The 19,818-nt window shown below is 28.1% G+C and overlaps 3 protein-coding genes across 5 annotated transcripts; 2 read left to right on the forward strand and 1 right to left on the reverse strand.

Moving 5' to 3' along the window:
- The first annotated feature begins 2,027 nt into the window (after positions 1-2,027).
- Positions 2,028-5,321, forward strand: LOC113850317 (UPF0481 protein At3g47200-like). Of its 3 annotated transcripts, none has more exons than XM_027480810.1 (2): positions 2,028-2,102; positions 3,571-5,310. In XM_027480810.1, exon 2 carries the CDS (start codon positions 3,614-3,616, stop codon positions 5,120-5,122), a length of 1,509 nt encoding a protein of 502 aa, XP_027336611.1. In that variant the 5' UTR covers positions 2,028-2,102; positions 3,571-3,613; the 3' UTR covers positions 5,123-5,310. The 3 variants fall into 3 exon arrangements, with proteins under 3 accessions (XP_027336611.1, XP_027336609.1, XP_027336608.1); XM_027480808.1 differs by having other exon boundaries at positions 2,034-2,102; positions 3,558-5,321; XM_027480807.1 differs by lacking the exon at positions 2,028-2,102 and adding an exon at positions 2,720-2,761 and having other exon boundaries at positions 3,558-5,310.
- Positions 5,322-11,354: 6,033 nt separating this feature from the next.
- Positions 11,355-16,300, forward strand: LOC113849841 (UPF0481 protein At3g47200-like). The gene is made up of 2 exons (XM_027480040.1): positions 11,355-11,480; positions 12,656-16,300. Exon 2 carries the CDS (start codon positions 12,669-12,671, stop codon positions 13,995-13,997), a length of 1,329 nt encoding a protein of 442 aa, XP_027335841.1. The 5' UTR covers positions 11,355-11,480; positions 12,656-12,668; the 3' UTR covers positions 13,998-16,300.
- Positions 14,473-17,200, reverse strand: LOC113849840 (sterol 14-demethylase). Its single transcript, XM_027480038.1, has 2 exons — positions 16,577-17,200; positions 14,473-15,703 (listed from the first exon to the last, which is right to left on the reverse strand). The coding sequence occupies exons 1-2, from the start codon at positions 17,033-17,035 to the stop codon at positions 14,702-14,704; spliced, it is 1,461 nt and encodes a 486-aa protein (XP_027335839.1). The 5' UTR covers positions 17,036-17,200; the 3' UTR covers positions 14,473-14,701.
- Positions 17,201-19,818: the final 2,618 nt, after the last annotated feature.

Genomic DNA, 19,818 nt, shown 5'->3' on the forward strand with positions numbered 1-19,818 from the left:
TTATGCAACTTCTTTAAAATTATAATTGGTTAATATTTATATATATGATATGTTTACGAGTCCGTCCTTGTACTTAAAAAAAAAACTTATCTTTTAATCTTTATACTTAAAAAAAATATATATTAGTCCTTATATTTACAATAATTACCTTTTTAATCACTACACAAATATTTTGATATAATTTAATTATTTTCACTGTGGACATTGTTATAGCATTAAGTAAAATATAACAAAATTTTTGTATAAAGATTAAAACATAATTTTTTTTTGTTTTTTTATCTAGTTTAATTTAGATCTGACCCAGATCGCAAGCATGTAGATATAGTGAGTGAATCTACCACTTAAGATTCTTTGCATATACAACTAAAACAGAATTTTTGTAAGTATAGAAACTAATTTGTAAATATACATTAACTATAAGGACTAAATGTATAATTCAACTTAAATTTAATAAAAGAAATTTAAATTAAAATATAATTAAATAAGCAAGAAATATAATTTATAATTACAAGAAAAATTAATAGATAAATAACAATTTACTTTGATCATCACAAGAAAAAGTAGAAAAGAAAGAAAAGTTCTTTATTTCTTTTGTTGTGTTGTCGAAACAACTAAAGTAAAGAGACAAGAGAAAGTTGTACAAAAAATAAAGAAAGAGAATAGAAGGAAAAGATAAATTGATGGTGTTTGCAAAGTTTGTTAGAAGTTGTGAAAATCAAAACAAATTGAGAGAACAGCTGATAAGAAAAACGTTGGTTGTGACACGAATGATCTCACGTAAATGCAGTACGACAAGTTGATTGGCGTTGAAATAATAAATAACTTTTAATAATTGTTAATATAAATTAAACATTTTCCCAATTTTTTTATTAATAAAAAATGAGAAAAAAAAACATGTGCCAAAAAAATGTAATTTTAAAATTGACTCGTGTATATATATATATATGGGATCAAATTACACTTAGATATAAATTACAATATTTCTATACTGTTAATACTTTTATATAATAATATATATAATAATGCAAAGATTTTTATTTTTATATATTTTTAAAGTATGTATGATTTTAATGATTTTAGATTAATTTAAAAATTTGCAAGCATAATTTATACTATTGAATTATTTAATAAAAACTTATTAAATAATATAAAAATCAATCTACGTTACATTCGTGTAATTTAATCTATATGTATGTGTTTGTATATTAATGAAACAACCATTTATTCTTAAAAGTAAAATATATCATTTTTAATGTGAAAAAAAATATAATAAAAAAATTATAAATAATATATTCTTAAAAATTGTAACTTTCAATATTATTAATATATTATATCTTACTATATTTTATAATTTTAATAAAAATAATTTTTATGCAAGTTTTAATTCATAGCAACTTTTTAATAAAATAAATAAATCCTTTATGATATACAAGACTTACATGTTTAAAATTTAAAAAGGTAAATCGTATGTAATATTTGTGATTTTTTAATTTATTTTTGTTTAAATTAATTAATAAATAATAATTGGACGGTGAAACTTACTTTAATTTAATAAAAAATTTAAAATTTTCTATAATTTAATATTTAGAAACTAAATTACGCTATATTGATATAAAAAAAAAAGGTGCCTCAAAAACTTGTTAGGGATAATGAAAATATACATTAAATAAAAAAGCACATTGATGATGGTCTTTGCAACATGACGTATCTTTAGTATATCATCACCAACGTCATCTACACTAAAAAATATCCTAAGATAACAGTTACCACTATGCTATAAAATATTCAATCATTATAATTACTTAACATATTATGCTTATATTTTATGACAATGTTTTAATGCAAAGTAATTGTATATTTTATCTAATACTGCATGTCATTAATTTTTCAAACATTACTTAGAATTCTTCAATCATAGATAATTGATTGGACAAAACAGAGCTTCATTATTTCAATAAAGTGGCATGAAGTCTTCGTCAGTCATCCAACTTTTGGCCACATAAAAACACACACCATTATCAAATACCAAGCACAGGTTTGGACTAAGGTGGCAGCTACTGAGCAAGAGAAACACTGAAACTCTAGTTTCTCCCCACAAACAGGTTCTCAATCTATATCCTTTCATCTTGTTTCCTTTTTTTTATGTTAATGTCTTCGAATTTCTTGGTCTTTGTCTAATTATTATATGTTCTATATATATATATATATTTTTTTTTTTGTGCATCAAAGATATATTTGGTTTTATGTTCTGTGTTTTCATGTTCTCTCAGCATGATACTAGATCTTGAGCACTGGTTGTCTGGAAATACTATTCACTTGTCTTCTCATGTCTTTCAATCTTTTGATACTTTATACTAACTGGCAAATTTACTGGATGTTCTAGGTGTACGTGGTCTTGTTCAATTTGAAGTTATATGTAAAATTTACAGGAAAATTTTCTCGTAGTAATTTGAATAAAGCCCTTCTAAAATGCGTTTTTTTTATTCAGTTCTTTTCTCAGAAGTTTCGTAAGAAAAAATTCATACAATGAATATCATTGTTCATAAGAATAAAATTTTTATTTTAATATAGTATGTTAATTTTCAATATTATATTTAAGATCTGTGTCAACATTGTAAGAAAGAAAACTTCCATTAACTTTTCACAGAATGGTTAAGAACTGTTTTCCATTCAGATTTGTTCACTGCAGAAATTAAGAACACTGACAAAATTTACGAGAAAGGGCGATTGAAGGCCTTAAAAACTAAAACTATTGCCTCAGGTGAATGATTTAAAGTTTCAAAAATGCTTTTTTGACCCACGCTCCACGAGGGGACAACTCATTGTGTTCCCAAAGTTTTAGCAAATTTACTTGACGATTAGAAAAAAAAAAACTATAAATAAATATAATTTTATTTAATTATTTTTATTATCATTTTATAAAATTAATGAACAATTATATATATTTATAATTTTACTCTTAATAATAAATGTTTGATTGAGAATAATAAATAAATAAAGTATTAATTAATACAATAGGCGAAGAAGTATATTGAAAATTTAAATAATATTTCTTTTACAAAAGTTAGGATACTAAATATTTTTTTAATCCTTTAACGAAATCTTAAATATTAAAATTATAAATATATAATATAAGTGTTTAAAAGGGTGGTTCAAATGACATAATTAGAATAATTACATATAATTTGTCCATTGCTTCAATGTAATCCTAAAAAGGCCAAACGATTTGGCTTCTTGTGGGGCATTGTGTTGCAATAACCTGTTTCATAATTGAACCTTTTATTTCACTGTCGTTACTGAATATCATAGCCATTGTTTTACATCGTGGTCCACAACCATAATCGGGACCGTGACATCAAGGTTTTATCTCCCTAATTATATATTACTTTATAACACACATAAAACTTAACTACATTACTATAAATGCTTTTAGTATTATCTTTTAATTAAAATTAAAATTTTATTTTAATAACACACACAATAAAGGCTAACATCTAAGAAAATTCTAATCTTAACAAATGATTTTGGTCTATCTATGTTTTAAAGTTATCTGTTAGCTCAATTATACAGGGAATTGAAAATCAGAGAAAGTTGAAGTTCTGTTGCTGCAACAATGGCACAAACCAACAATAACAACACTTCAACTTGGTCATTATCCGACTCGGAATTCGAGATGGTGAAACATATAATCGACATTCCAATCCTAGAAGACTTCAGGCTTTCGGAATACAGCATCTACAAGGTTCCTTACAACATTCGAGAAGTAAACAAAGAAGCATACACCCCACAATGGATCTCAATAGGTCCAATCCACCTCGGAAAAACCGAACTCAATCCAATGCAAGAGCACAAAAAGAGGTACTTCCACTTCTTCTGGGTCCGTGTCTCAAACCCACAAGCCATGAAAACCTACAAACACTACCTCGAATCAATGGAACCCCAAATTCGCCACTGCTACGCAGACAAATTCCCATACATTCAAAAGCAAGAATTCGTTGACATGATTCTCCTCGACGCGGTCTTCATCATGGAGCTCTTGTTGAGAAACAGTTCGTGGAAATCCGACACATCAAAACACCAACAAGACTACAAACACACAAGATCGTTTCGAGTGAAGCACAACGAAGATTACATCTTAACACAGTCATGGCTCAGCATAAGCATCACAAGAGATTTAATCCTCATTGAAAACCAAATCCCTTTCTCCGTACTTCAGAAACTGTACGAGGATGTTGTTCCTCAAGACGACAAGAAAACCGAACACAACTCCTTCGTCGACCTCGCCATCGAGTACTTTGCATTCTACGACACACAAATGTCTTCCTCCGACGAAACCAAGCTCATTCTCAACAAAAACCAATCCATAAAACAGTATTTCACAGGCTCGGTTCGCGGATCCAAGAAACCAAAACCACAGAGCAATGACAAGTGCGAACCAAAACACTTCACTGATTTGTTAAGGTACTTTTACCTTCCTACTAACTTTGAACGCATGAAAAGCCGTTGCTCTCGTCATGTTTTAAGAACCGCAACGAAGTTGCAAGAATCAGGGGTGAGTTTTGAGAAAGATGTGAAAAGAAGGTTACTTGATGTGTCGTTTGAGAAAAAGCCAATTCTGAGTTCGTTTCTGTGTTTGGGTTGTCTACCTTGTTTGAATCATTTCAAGGCACGTTTTAGGATCCCTCAATTGAAAGTGGACCACACAACGGAATGTGTTTTGAGGAACCTCATTGCGTTCGAACAGTGTCACTATCCTGAACAACCTTATATTTGTAACTATGTTTCTCTTATTGACTCGTTGATTCACACGGAGCAAGATGTGGAGTTGCTGGTGGAGAAGGAGGTGATTGTGCATGAGTTAGGTAGTGATACTGAAGTGGCTACACTTGTTAATAGCCTTTGTAAACATCTCGTGGCCAAGTCGACGTGTTACTGTGAGATCATAGATGATTTGAATAAGCATTACCAGAATGCTTGGAACCGTACTATGGCTGCGTTGTGGTTGGTGTACTTTAGAGACCCTTGGAGGGCCAGTTCCACTGTTGTGGGGGTTGCTGTGCTTGTTTTCACTGTGTTCCAGTTCCTCCGTGCTGTGCGTAGTCTCTTCCACAATGGTACTTAAGACTAGAATTTTATTTTATGATATGATGATTAATGTAATGGATCGCTATGAAAAAAAATAAAAGGGTGTGGGAGAATACGGGCAAGGTTTGAAATCATGCAATTCAGCTTTTTGTTTGCCATGGATGTGTTGATGGTGTTTCGTGCATGAATGATTGAATGAATGCAATGATGCTGTCACTACTCACAGAACTTTAAATTAATTCACCTGTCATTAATTATATCTGTATAACATTTTTTTATGATTTGGTTTCTATTTCTCTGTTCTAGTGATTACAGTAAACACTTAAAATGTAAAAAAAATATTTATAAAGAAAATAAAATATAGAATTTTTAAGTATATAAATTAATTTTTATGAGAATTATTTTGTCTGTCAAATTTTTACAAAAAATAAATTTCAAATATACAATGCTTTATGAAATTATCTCTTAGAACCATTTTGAAGTTCTGTAAAAAAAGTCATTACTTTTCTAAAATAAATAATCTGTCATTGATATTAGTCTTTATTTGAAAATGAAAAATAATAAATTATAAATAATCCAAAAAAATTACTTCATATTCATAATTTGTACACATTTATAACCATTAATTTTCAAGTGAGATTTCCTTTCAATATATGGTTGAATAAGAAACCAAACAGGTTCTTAAACTACAGTACTCATAAATACTATAACTTTCATGAAAGTAAGAGATAAACTTCAGGTGCAAGGTGCAATGTTATAAATGTTATTGATGTTATTTTTTTTAATTAAAATTAGAATTAATTTCAATAATATGTACTAATCTTCAATAATATTTACTCATTAATTGGAATGCTCCTAAACTTTGATTATAGAAAAATTTGTCATTAAGCGCAGTTTATAAGAGGTGCATTAAAAACGTGCACATTTTTAAATATATTTTAAAAGGACTAAAATAATACATGATTAAAGTAATTAAAGGTGTAAGTTTAATATTTTATTAATTATTAAAGAATCAAAATAAAATTAAAGAAATTGAATTTTACAATTATACAGTGAGTGGGGGTTAAGTTATTCTAATATTATTTTATATGAGCGAGTTTTTGCTTAATAATTTTTAAAAAAAAATGATAAATTAACAGCTAAATTAATTTTTTATTGATTAAATCAAGTTTATATATAGTTATAAAAGAAAAACTAATTGGTACTTTTTTGGACCACATTTTACTTTAATATTTAACGTACTTTTTTAAAATATAAATAAATATTTAAAATAAAATTTGTTTAAAACTTGACATAATCAAAATATTAATATCGTATTATTTAATAGTTATAGTGATGGCTTATTAATAAAAGTAATTACATTCAAAATTATTCTTAAAATGACTTGATCCTCACACATAATTTTTTAAAATATAGCCAGAGGATACACAAATAAAAATTTATATATGATAATTTTTATTAAAATTTAAATATAAATATATTGAAAACAACATAATAAATGCATGAGTAAATCCTAACAATTAGATATAGACAGAAAAAATTAAGATTAAATCATCAAGTTGGGTGGCATTTAAAATTATCATAATACTATAAGTTTTTTTTAATATTAGCTATATATATGGCATTATAATTAAAATTTATTTCTCTTACATTGAATTGACATAACTTAGATAATTAAATTTCAATATAATAAAGTAGTTAAATAATTTTAAATTAAAATATAATTAAATGAGAAAGAAATATAATTTAATAACAATTGAAAAAATAAATTATTAGACAAATAACAATCTGCTTTGATCAGCACAACAAAAAGTAGAAAAGAAAAAAGGCCCTTTTATTTTTTTTCTTGTTGAGTTGTTGAAACAATTAAAGCAAAGAGAGAATAGAAGGAAAAAAGAACCTAATGGCATTTGCAAAGTTGCATCCAAAAAAGAGTGAAAGGGAAAGAGTTGTGAAACTTAGAACAACATGAAAGAACAGTGGAGAAAGAAAGACAAGGAAAAAGGAAACATAACAGAAAAAAGATTGAAAATGGTAAAAGTAGGTTGGTTTTGAAATAATTAATAAATTACTTTAAATTATTTCATAAGACATTGCATATTTGAAACTTTTGCCATATAATAATTTGTAAAAATAATATTAATATAAGGAGACAGAATTTTCTTGCACCGGTGTAAATCTAAAAACTCTTATACCCAATTTGAGTCTTTTATTTAACTTAAATCTAACAGCCACTAAAATAATAAATTATGACTTGTTAAATTTAAGTTAAATGAAAAATTTAAATTGAGTGTAAGAGTTTTTAGACTTACATTTGGTGTAAAAAAATCTTTCTTCTAATATAAATTATATATTTCTTCAATATTTTTATCAATAAAAAATGAGTAAAAACATGTGTTAGAAATAAAACTCTTTTAGAAAATAATCTAAATGTTTAGCATTTTTTCTTTTCTTTTCTTTTTAATGTTGTCTATGATGCACCAGTGATCCATTATTTTTGGCTTTAATATCCATTGATATCGATTTAACATATAAGGCACTCAAATTTCTTCAACTTTTGACGAAGTAGATAAACATTTCCTCTTTGCACACTCAAAATATCTTTATAATTTGTATTGTCCAAACTCAGAACCCTATCCATCTACTAAATATTTTCTCAATTTTCCCTCAACAAACACTACATTAAATTATTTCATATACTTCATTGCATAAAAATGATTCATTATACAATTTAATACACTCGTTATCTTTAAAATAATTATGTATTAAAATATTTTTAAAAAAATTACTATTTTGCATATCACCAGTTTGTTACTCCTATCCCTTTTTCGTATAATTATATGCTTTTAATTATTAGGAAAATTGAAAATTTATTAGTTTATAATTGAAATATTTATCTTATTTATGAGCTCAAAAAACTAAATTACTATTATTATCGTGAAGATGAATATTAATTAAATGTTAAGTTCATTTTTTTAATGAAATTAACTCATTTTTATTTAGCGATTTATCTTTTTTTACTCATTTAAAATTTTACTTTTTTTATTATACCAAAAAATAAAAGCAGTTTGAATTAAAATAATAACTAAATTCTTTTAAAAATTGTAAATTAAATTGATTATGGATCTACACGTTGGATTTAAGTGTTTATTTTTTCCTTTTTTTATTCTCTCTTTTTCCTTCTTTATAAGATAATTTACACGAGATTTTTCTTGCTTTGATGTACTGTTTTCATAAACAGACAAAACATTAGTCGACAATTTTTAATGGAAATTGCCTGGATCATATTGCTTGCGTACAAAAAGTAAATTAAAATATCACTTTAATATATTAAACTTTTATTAAAAGATAAAATATTTATTATATTAAAGTACATTAGTATAATGAATATATATATTTTTTAATAAAAAGAAATATTTTCATTTCTATAAAATATAATTATTAATATTTTTATTTCAACTATAGAAAAATAAAAATTCATTTATATATGCATTAATTATTATTTTTATATTTTAATTTACTGTAAGGTATCTATTAATAAGACGCTTATTTATTATTCATATGATTAAATATATTTATTAATGTAATATATAAATAATCAATTTATGCACATTATTAATATGAAGTTAATAAATAATATTCTTATCAGTATTAAATTATTAATATACTAATTCTTGAACATCTTATAATTTTCAATATAAAAAATAATTATATATAAATTTGATTATATATTACTAAACACAATAAAAAGATCATATGAAGTATTTTATTTGAATAAAATGTTGAACAAATAGAGAGGCAAAAGCTAAAAACCTTTAGGGAATGAAAAGGACACTGGTCATGAATTGGATGACTGAGATGTGTTATAAAAATGAAAGCACGATTTGATTGATAACAAATTTTTCTTATGTCAATACTTTAAAGATTGTAGTACTGTTCCATGTAACTGTGATCCCATAAATTGTTTATTACAAAGGTTTAAATACATTATTAATTTTTATATATTCATTTTATTTTACTCTTAGTTTTTATATTTTTAAAAACTAATTCGAGGGATTATAGTTTTTAGTAGGCCCATTAAAATAAATAACTTGAGATCTTATAATCCAAATAATCAAAATAACATGTTGTTATGATTTTTTAGGGTTTAAGTAATGAAATTTCATTTTCATTTAACTGGTCAATTGTCTCCATGCCTCCTCCTTCAATTAGTTGATTTAATGAATATTGATTTACAATGAGTTAAAGCTAAGAACCCCACATTAAAAAATTTACAAGATTAAGTTAGATCGGATTAATATACAAGTTAATTATAGACAAATAAATTTGCTTAAAATAAATAAAAGTAAGATATTTTTTTCTTACAAAATAAAAAAGCCTTAAAAAAATAACAGTAAGGATAATTTTGTATTTTAACTTGAAAATATTGATTTAGATAATTTTTATTTTAGTTACAGATAATTAATTTGAACATTAAGAAAATAAAAAAGTTTTTTTTTTAATTATTTAGCCCAAAAAAGTCATTAGTAGAAATATTTGTCCTTGACACGAATGTACAAGTTGCAAAACATGGCTGTAAAATTATGGAGTTGATTTTAATAATTTAAAAAAATAATTTAAAAGTAATTTTAACAAATTATATACTTGGGTGTATTATAAAAAAAATAAAATTATAATTTAGCATAGTATATGATAATTTTTTTTTGTAGAGTGCGTTTAGGTCCACCGACCACCGTTCAGCTCTTTAAATGGCTCATATTGGTAGTTGCGTTTAAAACGTTGCAAATAAAAAAGACAGCAATTATTACCCAAAAAAATCAGTGGAAATTAATTCCGTAAGAGTTTTTTCTACGTGCATTTATTAATTTATTTATTGCTTCCTTCTTCGTTTTCACTGTTCTGCTAACTATATTTTTTTAAAAATGTTAACAAATCAATTTGGGTAAATTATTTTAATTAAGTGGTAATTAAAGAAATGTTCATTTATACTCTAGAAGGAATTTGCAACATTTTGTTAATGCAACGCAGATTCAGTAAATGATGAAAACAACATGGTAACAATCTTTTAAAATTTACATTAATAAAATCTGAGAATTTTAAATTATATATAGTTTAATAATTTAAGATTTTTTTAATTTTTATCAAATGTTATATATGGAATAAAGTTATTTTAAACAATAGATTTTTTGTATAATTATTTTAACTTAATTCTATAACTATAAATAGTATGTATCAAAACTATAAGAATTAATAAAATTATAATAAATTTTAAATATTTTATTTTAAAATAATATAGTTTCCATTTTTTAATTAAATATCAACAATTAATATATGTTAATAACCATAAGAGAAAGTATTTGAGAATAATGCAAATTTTGAGAACAAAATGGATAAAAGTGATGAATTCTTTTATATTTAACTGACTTTTTTTTTTCATAAAACTAAAGGTAAGTAATCACTAAAAATAATTTTGATCGAAAGTATTGCCAATAATTTTTTAAAAATTTATAACAATAAATGTAATTATTTACTGAAAATCAAAAAGTTTATATAAAGTAATAAAAAATTAATTAATATTTTTTATCTTTAAAATTTAAAAAGATAATAAAAAAAGTTACTTACTATAGTGTTCTTAAATTTGAGAATGTATTAAATATTTTTTTTAAAATTATACTAAGATATTAAAAGATATTTATATTTTTTTTAAATACACCATTAACTCTATCATTAAAATTACCTATTATAATTATTTTACATATATAAAATACTTCTTTATTTTTTAGAGCACCGTAAAATTTATCATAAAAAAATTGGTAAAAAGTAAAATAATTATAGCAAAAGAGTAAAAAAAAAAAAAAAGCTATACTATGCTCCATGTTTATATTTTTATTTATAATATAGAAACTAATTAGTTTGTTCAATTAAATTTAATTGAATATTATTATAATTCATAATTTAATATTCAACGAAATAATTATAATTAAATTAAATAATACAATAAAAATAATCAATTAGCAATTAAACTAATTGAATTTTGGAGAATATTGTAAAGCAAAAGTTCCAAGAATCTAGGTAGAATCATATATAAATATTACTAGTCAATGTAACCTGACAAAGTAATAAAATTCCTAATAATTTCCAATCTCATAACAATTTATCTTCTCATCAATCTGCCAACTATTAATAAATAAAATTAGAACATTAATAATGAATTTCTGTTCTACAGTAGTCCAGGATTTATCTTCTTCAGTTACTGTATTCTTTGACTTTTCTACCAAGCACACTCCTGAAGTTCCAGTACAAACCATAAAGAGGTTGAGATAGAGTGAGAGAGAGTAGAACTGGAGAGCCAGAAGCTAGGATCTAAGAAGTTGTTGGAGGAATCAGATCTTCAGGTTCATACAATATGCTCTATAGTTAACACTTGTTCATGATAGTACAATGCCTCTTAGATTATTGCAAAAGTTAACACTGTTTATCAGTAGTTGTGATCTAAGTTTACTGTAATGCTATGCTATGAGTTTTATCAGGAAAAGTTTACTCTAGTGTGTTACAGTCTTTCTTGACCATAGTGTGTTCTGCTTCTGGTTTTTCATTTTGGTTTCCCTTGTTTGTTCTATTTTATTTTGTTTGTTTGCGAAAGAAAAAGTTGCAATTGTTTACTTTACAAGTGATTCTTTTCCCCCCTTGTTGTGTGCTGGTCCTATTTCTGTTTGTGATTAGTATTTAAACATTTTAATTTTGTCTTTCAAATAATACCTTCAGCCAAAGCTGCATAAACCTTTTTGTGAGTGGTATCTGCACTTTGTAGATGCACCTTTGTCTGTACATTGAAGATGAGTGGATCCTTTGTATATATTCAAATTTTTTATACTGTAAAGTAAACAGAAGAAAAGTTCTCTCTCTCTCTCTCTCTCCCTTTGAAGTCCTTCAAACAGATGTTTTGAAAAAACATTTTTATTATACTTGAGATCGAGAGCTTAGATTTTCTTGAATATTAAAAAACATCAGAGTCTGTCTCTATACCAAATATTTGCTATGAAGTTAGTATCTGTTTGGTTCAGAGTTTGGTAAAATTCATTTTCATGGGATTGATTTTGAATATTGAATGTAATTTAGATATGCACCTAAATTAGTCTGAACCACGTATTTTATATTGAAACGTGTGTTTTTCTTTAAAATATGCCAGTATTAAATTTCTAACTTTAAAATTAACAAGGGCTAAGGTAATTTGCAGGAATTTTGAAGTTCATATCTCAGCATTGCAAGTGTTAAGCCTGTGAGAAAAAAATGAACAGTAAAAATAAAATTACGGTCTTGCTAAGGCACTAGTTAAGGAATCAATAAATATTAAATCTTGTTAGAAATCACGTTGGAATACATTAAAAATCTGAATAATAGGTGTATTTTTACCTTTTCCAATAAAACATTTCTACTTTTGATTCTTAGTATTTTCCATAAATTTATTCAAAGAAAACAAATTTTTGGCTGCTGGTTTGTATCAATGACAAGTGATTTCTTTGTCTGATGGTTTGTATCAAACATTTATTTGTTTGCTCAACTGGCACAGAAAAGAAGATCTCATGGGGTCTGCTGTTGAATATCACATCCAACACATAATCAACATTCCAGAAGAGATTGAACCTGCATTGTGGCCTGAATGTTGTATCTATAAGGTTCCTAGTAATCTTTTGAAGGTGAAAGAGGAGGCCTATACTCCTCTATTGATCTCAATTGGCCCTGTGCACCACAAGAAAGAAGTACTGAAGGAAATGCAAGAACAAAAACAAAGATATTTTCATTTCTTTTGGAAACGCCTAGTGAACAAATATGACTTAGTGCAGTATAAAGCCTACCTTGAACAAGAAGAGCAAAAAATTCGCCGTTGTTACCAAAACAAATTCACTAATATGAGCAATCAGGAATTTGTTGAAATGATACTGCTGGATGCTGTGTTCATCATGGAGCTGTTTCTGAGAGAAGCAAAAAGATGGGAACACAAAGATGACTATCTAGTAACTCAAAGATGTGTTGGGAAGAGCATCCAGCGTGATTTGCTGCTGCTCGAGAATCAGATTCCAATTATGGTGTTGGAAAAACTGTATGATAGAGTTGTTCCAAGCAATGTCAAGAAGCATTCAAGATTTCTTAAGCTCGCGCACGAGTATTTTCGATCTTATTATCCTCACCAGTATTCTTCAGACAGCAAGTTTGAGCTATGTAAGTGGGAGGAATCACTACATTTCACTGATCTGATTAGAAACTCATATCTTCCCAAGAAACTGAGCAGTCAGCAACCTTATTCTGAAAAGGAGTCTGTGCTAAGGACTGCAACAAAGTTGAATGAGGCTGGTATAAGCTTTGAGAATGTTCATGATAGATCCCTACTTGACATAAAGTTTGAGAAGAAGAGATTCTTCAGCTGGTTTCTTTGCTTGGGTTGCTTGCCATGCTGCAAGTTGTTCAAAGCTAGATTTCAATTCCCTCAGTTAAAAGTAGACCACACAACAGAATGTGTTCTTAGAAACCTAATAGCCTTTGAGCAGTGTCACTATCCTGAGGAGCCTTATATTTGCAATTATGTTTTTCTTGTTGATTCACTTATTCACACTAAAGATGATGCTGAGTTGATGGTTGAGAAAGAAGCTATTGTCCATGAACTGGGAAGTGATCAGGAATTGGCAAATTTGGTTAATGATCTTTGTAAACATGTAGTGACAAGTTCAACATGCTACCACCAAATTATGGAAGATGTTAATCAACACTACAACAACGATTGGAAATGGGCAATGGGTACATTAAGGTGGGTTTACTTCCGTGACCCTTGGAGAAGCAGTTCTACAATAGTGGGAATTGCTGTGCTAATATTCACCGTCTTCAATTTCTATCGAGTTGCTAGTCTACTCTTTTAGTTACATGAGAAATATATATTGAATCACCTTTTGTGTATTGTATCGTATAAATGATTGCAATGTAACTTTTATTTCTCATTTACTTGTACTAGAACTGGCATGTTTATCGTATAACATATTGATTGATAATAGTTGCACATATGTGTGATGGTACCAGGGACATCCTAAACAAGAGTTAAATGAGCAATGACTTCTAGTTACTAGGAAATATGCTGAAATGAGCATGACCTTTTTAAATCAGGCTATTTCAATTGGTTGGATTCTGAATAAGATCCTCTAATATTTTCAGAATCCTCTGGTCTTTTTTATAAATTGATATATCCTTTAGGAATCTTTAAGTCAAATTGTTTAGAGGGAGAAAGCTTCCCCAGCTTTTAAATGGATCGAGTTTGTACAAATTTCATTGAGTGAGCAAGTTATGATCAGAACAAGAGGGTAGACTATTTCAGGGTGATGCAGCACCATAATATCGCAATTCGCAATTTGTATTTTGATCTTACCATTTCACTTCAACACAGGTTACTATCAACCAATACATGAAAAAACCAAAGTAAGTTGAAAACACTTGCCAAAATTACATAAAATCAAAATCAAGATTCTAGAAATCCATGGTGAAAAACAGTTAACTAGGACTGAAACTGAACCAGAAAGACTAACAAGAGCTGCTTAAAATAAAATGATGCCAAACACTGAAACATTTGGTCCTATTGATTAAGAGAAAGCTCCTTCCGCTTATATCGGACCATCACTTTTCCTTTCACTCCTACAACCATGGCATTCCAATCGATCTCAGGAAAAGGTGACACCAACTCCAGTTCAAAATTCCTCAGCAGATGAGTCCATATTGCTTTTATCTGCAGATATGCGAAGGGTTCACCGAGGCATCCATGTCGGCCTCCTCCAAATGAAATGACTGAGAATGCACCTGCCACCTTGTCTTCTTCCCTGCCAACAGCAAATCGATCAGGATCAAACCTATCAGGGTCCTTGAAAACGTGACTTAGCCTGTTAGCAAACGCAGGTGATGTCGCAATTATATGACCCTTGGGAATGTCATATGCTTTCCCCTCTCTTGTTGTGACGCTAAAATCAGTGTGTGAGCTTCTCATCAGCATAATCAGAGGGGGGTGGAGTCTCAAGGCTTCTTTAATGCACCTATACAGCACATCCATTTCAGCCAAAACATCATGATCAACTCTGTCCCCGTGCTTTTCCATCAACATCTTCTGCTCCTCCAACACGGCTGAAAGGTACTTGTTGTTACACAGGAGGTATGCACCAGTCCAAGTGGAGGTAATGGAACTTGTGTGTTGACCTGCGAAAAGCGCAGCAATGAGCAGTCCAGTCACTTCAGATTCGGTTGTTGGGCGACCATCTTTGTATTTTGAGTCAATGAAGCACTGCAGCATGTCATCTTCTGATTTGTTGGCACTCTTGCGAGATGCTATGATGTTTGCAAAGATCTCAGCAAGCTTTGCGCGTGCTTGGTCACGGCGCTTGTGAGCTGGGATTGGCAGGTATGGTAAGATGACACTGATTGGAAGCATCCCATTATCAAGGTCATGGAACAATGCAGAGACATCATCAAAGAGCTTGTCACGAACTTCACGGCCCAAAAGGCATCTACTGGCTGTCAAGATGATCAGATGCTCAAGCTCATACTTCAAATCAATCTCCCCACTTGGTCCCCACTTTGAGAAATAGTACTGCAAATTGGGTATGGGTTTGGGAAAGAAAAGTCTTCAATGCCAATTTGGTACACAACCAAGGAAAAATACAAGGGAGTAATTTACTATTAACAACATAAAGAAACAATCAAGTGCCAGGTTTGATGCAATTTCACCATGGTCAAGTCCAAATGGAAATGAAGAGCTTCCACAGTTTATCATGGGAGTGAATTCAAGCAGCAGCATAAAATTTGGTTTTCAATTAGACTGGGAATTTTGCTACACTAAGATGAGGGGTGCACTGAAAATTGTCAAATTTATACTCTTTCTCGAGAAGTTAAAGCCTTGCAGTGGACATAAAAATGTATGAACATTGTCACAAAATATGGAATTTTTAAGTTATACTCCATTTTCTAAAAGCGTTGAAGTGCCAATCTTTTTACTCTAGATTGAAAACATCTATATCCGATACCACGGAGATGGATGAGGCTTAGCTATTGTTGAATTAAAGTTTCGATAAGCTTCATCCTGCAAAATGTACAGATATCACTGCAGGTGTTTGCCGTTGACCAGATCGAACGAAGCATTGAATGCAAAAAACATGCAATACATCATGTAAGAATAAAAGGGTCAATTAAAATACAAAAAAAAAAAAAAAAAGCATGGATCGAAGCCTGTATCCCCCAGTCTCTCAATCCATCGTCACATGCAATGAGAACCATAGAAAAAGGAACACCGGTACCATAGAAAACAAATTCCTGATTACAATGATTAAATCCAACGTCAGAAAACGAAAGCTCCAAAACCCAATAGCGTGAACCCAATGTCACACAAAACACATCAATGTGAGACGAGACATAATCACATTAGATAAATCAAGTTACCAAAAAACAAAAACACCAACACACTTACCTCAGCTTCTGCAACCATCTGATTGACATAACTCTTGAGCTTGTTGACCCTAAGAGCCTCAGTGAAAAACCTGAACTGCTCTTGCCTCACAGAGTAATCAACGTCAAAGACCACCCCAGGTCCAAAAGTTGGCACATTGAACCGATACACCTCTTGCTGGCTGAGTTCATTCTCTGGGGCCTTGAAGAAGTGTGAAGAAACCTCAGGGCCAATCAAGAAAGTGATGTTTTTGTGAAAGAACTTCAAGGTGAAGACGCTTCCAAGTTTTGGGTACTCTTCGCGGAGCATAAAAATTGGACCTTTGAGGAAACGGGGAAGGGCTCCAACGAGGGGCCACCCCTTCATCACCGGGGGAAGTCTCTTTCTTGATTTGGGCACTATGAACGATGAGATAAGTTTGGCCACCAAAATGGTAGCCACAATGAGCAAACCGGTGTTGAAAATCTTGTCAATTTCCATGGATGTGTGAGTAATGTGAAGTGAAGGAGATGAGTAATGTGTGAGTAATGTGTTTGTGTTTTTGTTTGATACAATTGTTGTTGATGAATCCAATGACTAAAAAGTTGCCAGTTGCCACAGATCTGTTTTGTCGTAGATCTCTCAGTTTGTTACACTTTAGTGCTTGTGGCCACCAAGGAGTACGAGTGTGTGTATATATGCATAAAATCAGGAAAGAGATGATAGCGTGAAAAGAGTGACTTTCCCTTATAATTAAAGTTATAATTAATTTTGATTGGATGGTCAAAATATATTATCTAATTAAAATTAAAATTAAAATTGTTAATGTATGCAATTTGATTTGGTGGGGTTGGCTTAGCTGGGCTCACAGTAATGGGAGGGTTATGATGACAAAACTGTGGGTTAGGCCTCGAAACTTTCCAAAAAACATAGCCTGTCTGAAAGCTCGAATGTCTGTTTCTATTCACGGACCAAATATTGCCGTTTCATTTTCTTTAACGCTTTTTTCTTTCGCAAATTACTCATATTCTCTGTTAAAACCAATGTTATTTCATCTTCATATCAGTTAAAGTTTAATTGATCTTATTCACACGTTTGGTATTTAAAAATAATATATACTGGAATATAATATCTTTTGCAAAATTATGAAAATATAAAATTTAAAAATAAAAAACAAAAAATGGTAAATTTTTGGCTGTCTTTAATTTTGTACTAATTAGAGGTAGTTGGCGTTTTTGAAAGAGTGAAGGTAAAATAATTTACATTTTTAGAAAAAAAGAATAATGAAAAGGGATTAACTTGTAGGAACGTAACTGACTCTAAATAGTCTTATTATTAATTTTGCTAACCGTATATTAATTTTGATGAAGGTCCACTCATCTCACCCTAGGATCCTCCCAAACACCTTTTTTTTTTAAGATAAAATTTAAATGACGTATTAAGAGTTGTGTGGTTAAGGAAACGATAGGACACTCAAATTAAGAGAATTATTTAATATTTCAGATAAATAAAAAACAATAGAATAAAATATAAGTTATATTTAACTAAAAAATTTCTCTTTTATCAAAATTAATATAATTTTTAAAAAAAATTATTTAAAGTTTTTACTTTTCTATATATATTTATTAAAATAAAAAAAATTCATATACATATAATATCAAAATAAATATGCGCATTTAAAGTTTATTAACTGAAATATTTTTTTATGAATTAATAAAGTAAATATATTACTATAAATAAAAGTATTCATCTAAAATTAAATAAATTACTAAATTAAGCAAATACTTTTGATTTATAGATAAAGAAATTTTTTTTACACTAGTGTAAAACTAAAATTCTTATATTAAATTTAAATTTTTTATTTAAAGTTACACTAATATAAAAAAAATTGTGTTATAAGCATTTTTTTTTCGTAAATCTAATCTAATAAATATAAAAGTGATTGCAATTCCTAGCCGCGTATTTTGATTTGAGCACTCTTGGCCACATGGATTCCACTTCATTCAACATCGTCTATTTCCATTTTTGTAGTTCATAATTTCTATGCCTCTAATTCCTAATCGCCTTCTCTTTCGTTTCTAAGGAGTACCCACTTTTTTTTTAGCTTCGTGCTCAGGGAGAAATCAATGGATGTATTAGACAAAAATAAATTTAAAAATAAATAAATTTTTTATAAGTTAGAAAAAATTTGTTTTTTTATATTTTAAAAGAACTTTATATTTATTTTTTAAAATTTAAAGAAATAAATTATTTTTAATTTATAAATTTTTTTAATATTTGTTATATTAATAATTTTTAAAGACTTTTTAAAAATTTATCTAAAATGAACTTAGATACAATGTAAACTTATTTTATATAAATTTTAATTAGATATATGTTAAAAAAATTTAACAAATTAAATAATACATATATATTTTATAGGTTCTATCTTGATCATTTATTAAATAATCATTATGATACAAGTAATATATAGGACTCATTTAACGGAAAAAATTAATATAAATAATATAATAAGAGGATTAGGTAAAATCATAATATAATAAGAACGTAACAAACTTTTATCACGTTTAATGTTTGATGCAGACTTAATAAAAAAATATAATATAAATGTGCAAAAAGATGATAAAAGTCATTTTTTATTTATATTTACTAAATTTAATTTTAATTTTTTTATTTTTTATAAGTTATTATTTTTAATTTATAAAAAACTTTAAATAGAGAGAGAGGAGATAAAGATAAAAGAGATAATATAATAAATTAAAATAATTGTTGTCATTTCTTTTCTCTTCTAACTCAACTATAGTTTCTATGTAGCAATTACATTAGTCCAAAATAGTATTGGACAAGTAACTCTATCATTATAATTTAACAAACATTTGATTAAAAACGAATATAATAAGTATCTTATTTTATCAAATGAACTTTAAAATTTTAATTTACCATAAAATATTATGATTCAAATCAATCATCTTATCTTATGAACGTGCAAAATGCTATAAACATCTTATGAGGACTCCATTTGCACACGTCATCTTCTTTTTTTTTATAAAAAAAACCCTAATTTAATATTGTATTTCTTATATTATATTGTTTCAATTAAATGTAGGTAATGCCCATACCCACGACAGATCATTGATGGTCCATTTTCCCAATGGACAAGTATAAAGACCTAAATCAATACAACTAAACAAACATTTTAACAATGGGATGAACTACCCATGCATTTATTAGACCCATATCTTGGGAGTTTTTAGAGCATCAACATCAGCATTAGGACTCATGAC

This window comes from Abrus precatorius, unplaced genomic scaffold (genome assembly GCF_003935025.1).
Source record: "Abrus precatorius isolate BTA unplaced genomic scaffold, Abrus_2018 Scaffold9, whole genome shotgun sequence".
In the NCBI taxonomy this organism is placed as follows: Eukaryota; Viridiplantae; Streptophyta; class Magnoliopsida; order Fabales; family Fabaceae; genus Abrus; species Abrus precatorius.

Excerpts from the sequence above, each read along its gene's own strand:
- LOC113849840 (XM_027480038.1), bottom strand. The coding sequence starts at position 17,035 with ATGGAAATTGACAAGATTTTCAACACCGGTTTGCTCATTGTGGCTACC. Across the intron at positions 15,704-16,576 it reads AGATGGTTGCAGAAGCTGAG|TACTATTTCTCAAAGTGGGG; the intron begins GTAAGTGTGTTG and ends CCCAATTTGCAG.
- LOC113849841 (XM_027480040.1), top strand. The coding sequence starts at position 12,669 with ATGGGGTCTGCTGTTGAATATCACATCCAACACATAATCAACATTCCA.
- LOC113850317 (XM_027480810.1), top strand. The coding sequence starts at position 3,614 with ATGGCACAAACCAACAATAACAACACTTCAACTTGGTCATTATCCGAC.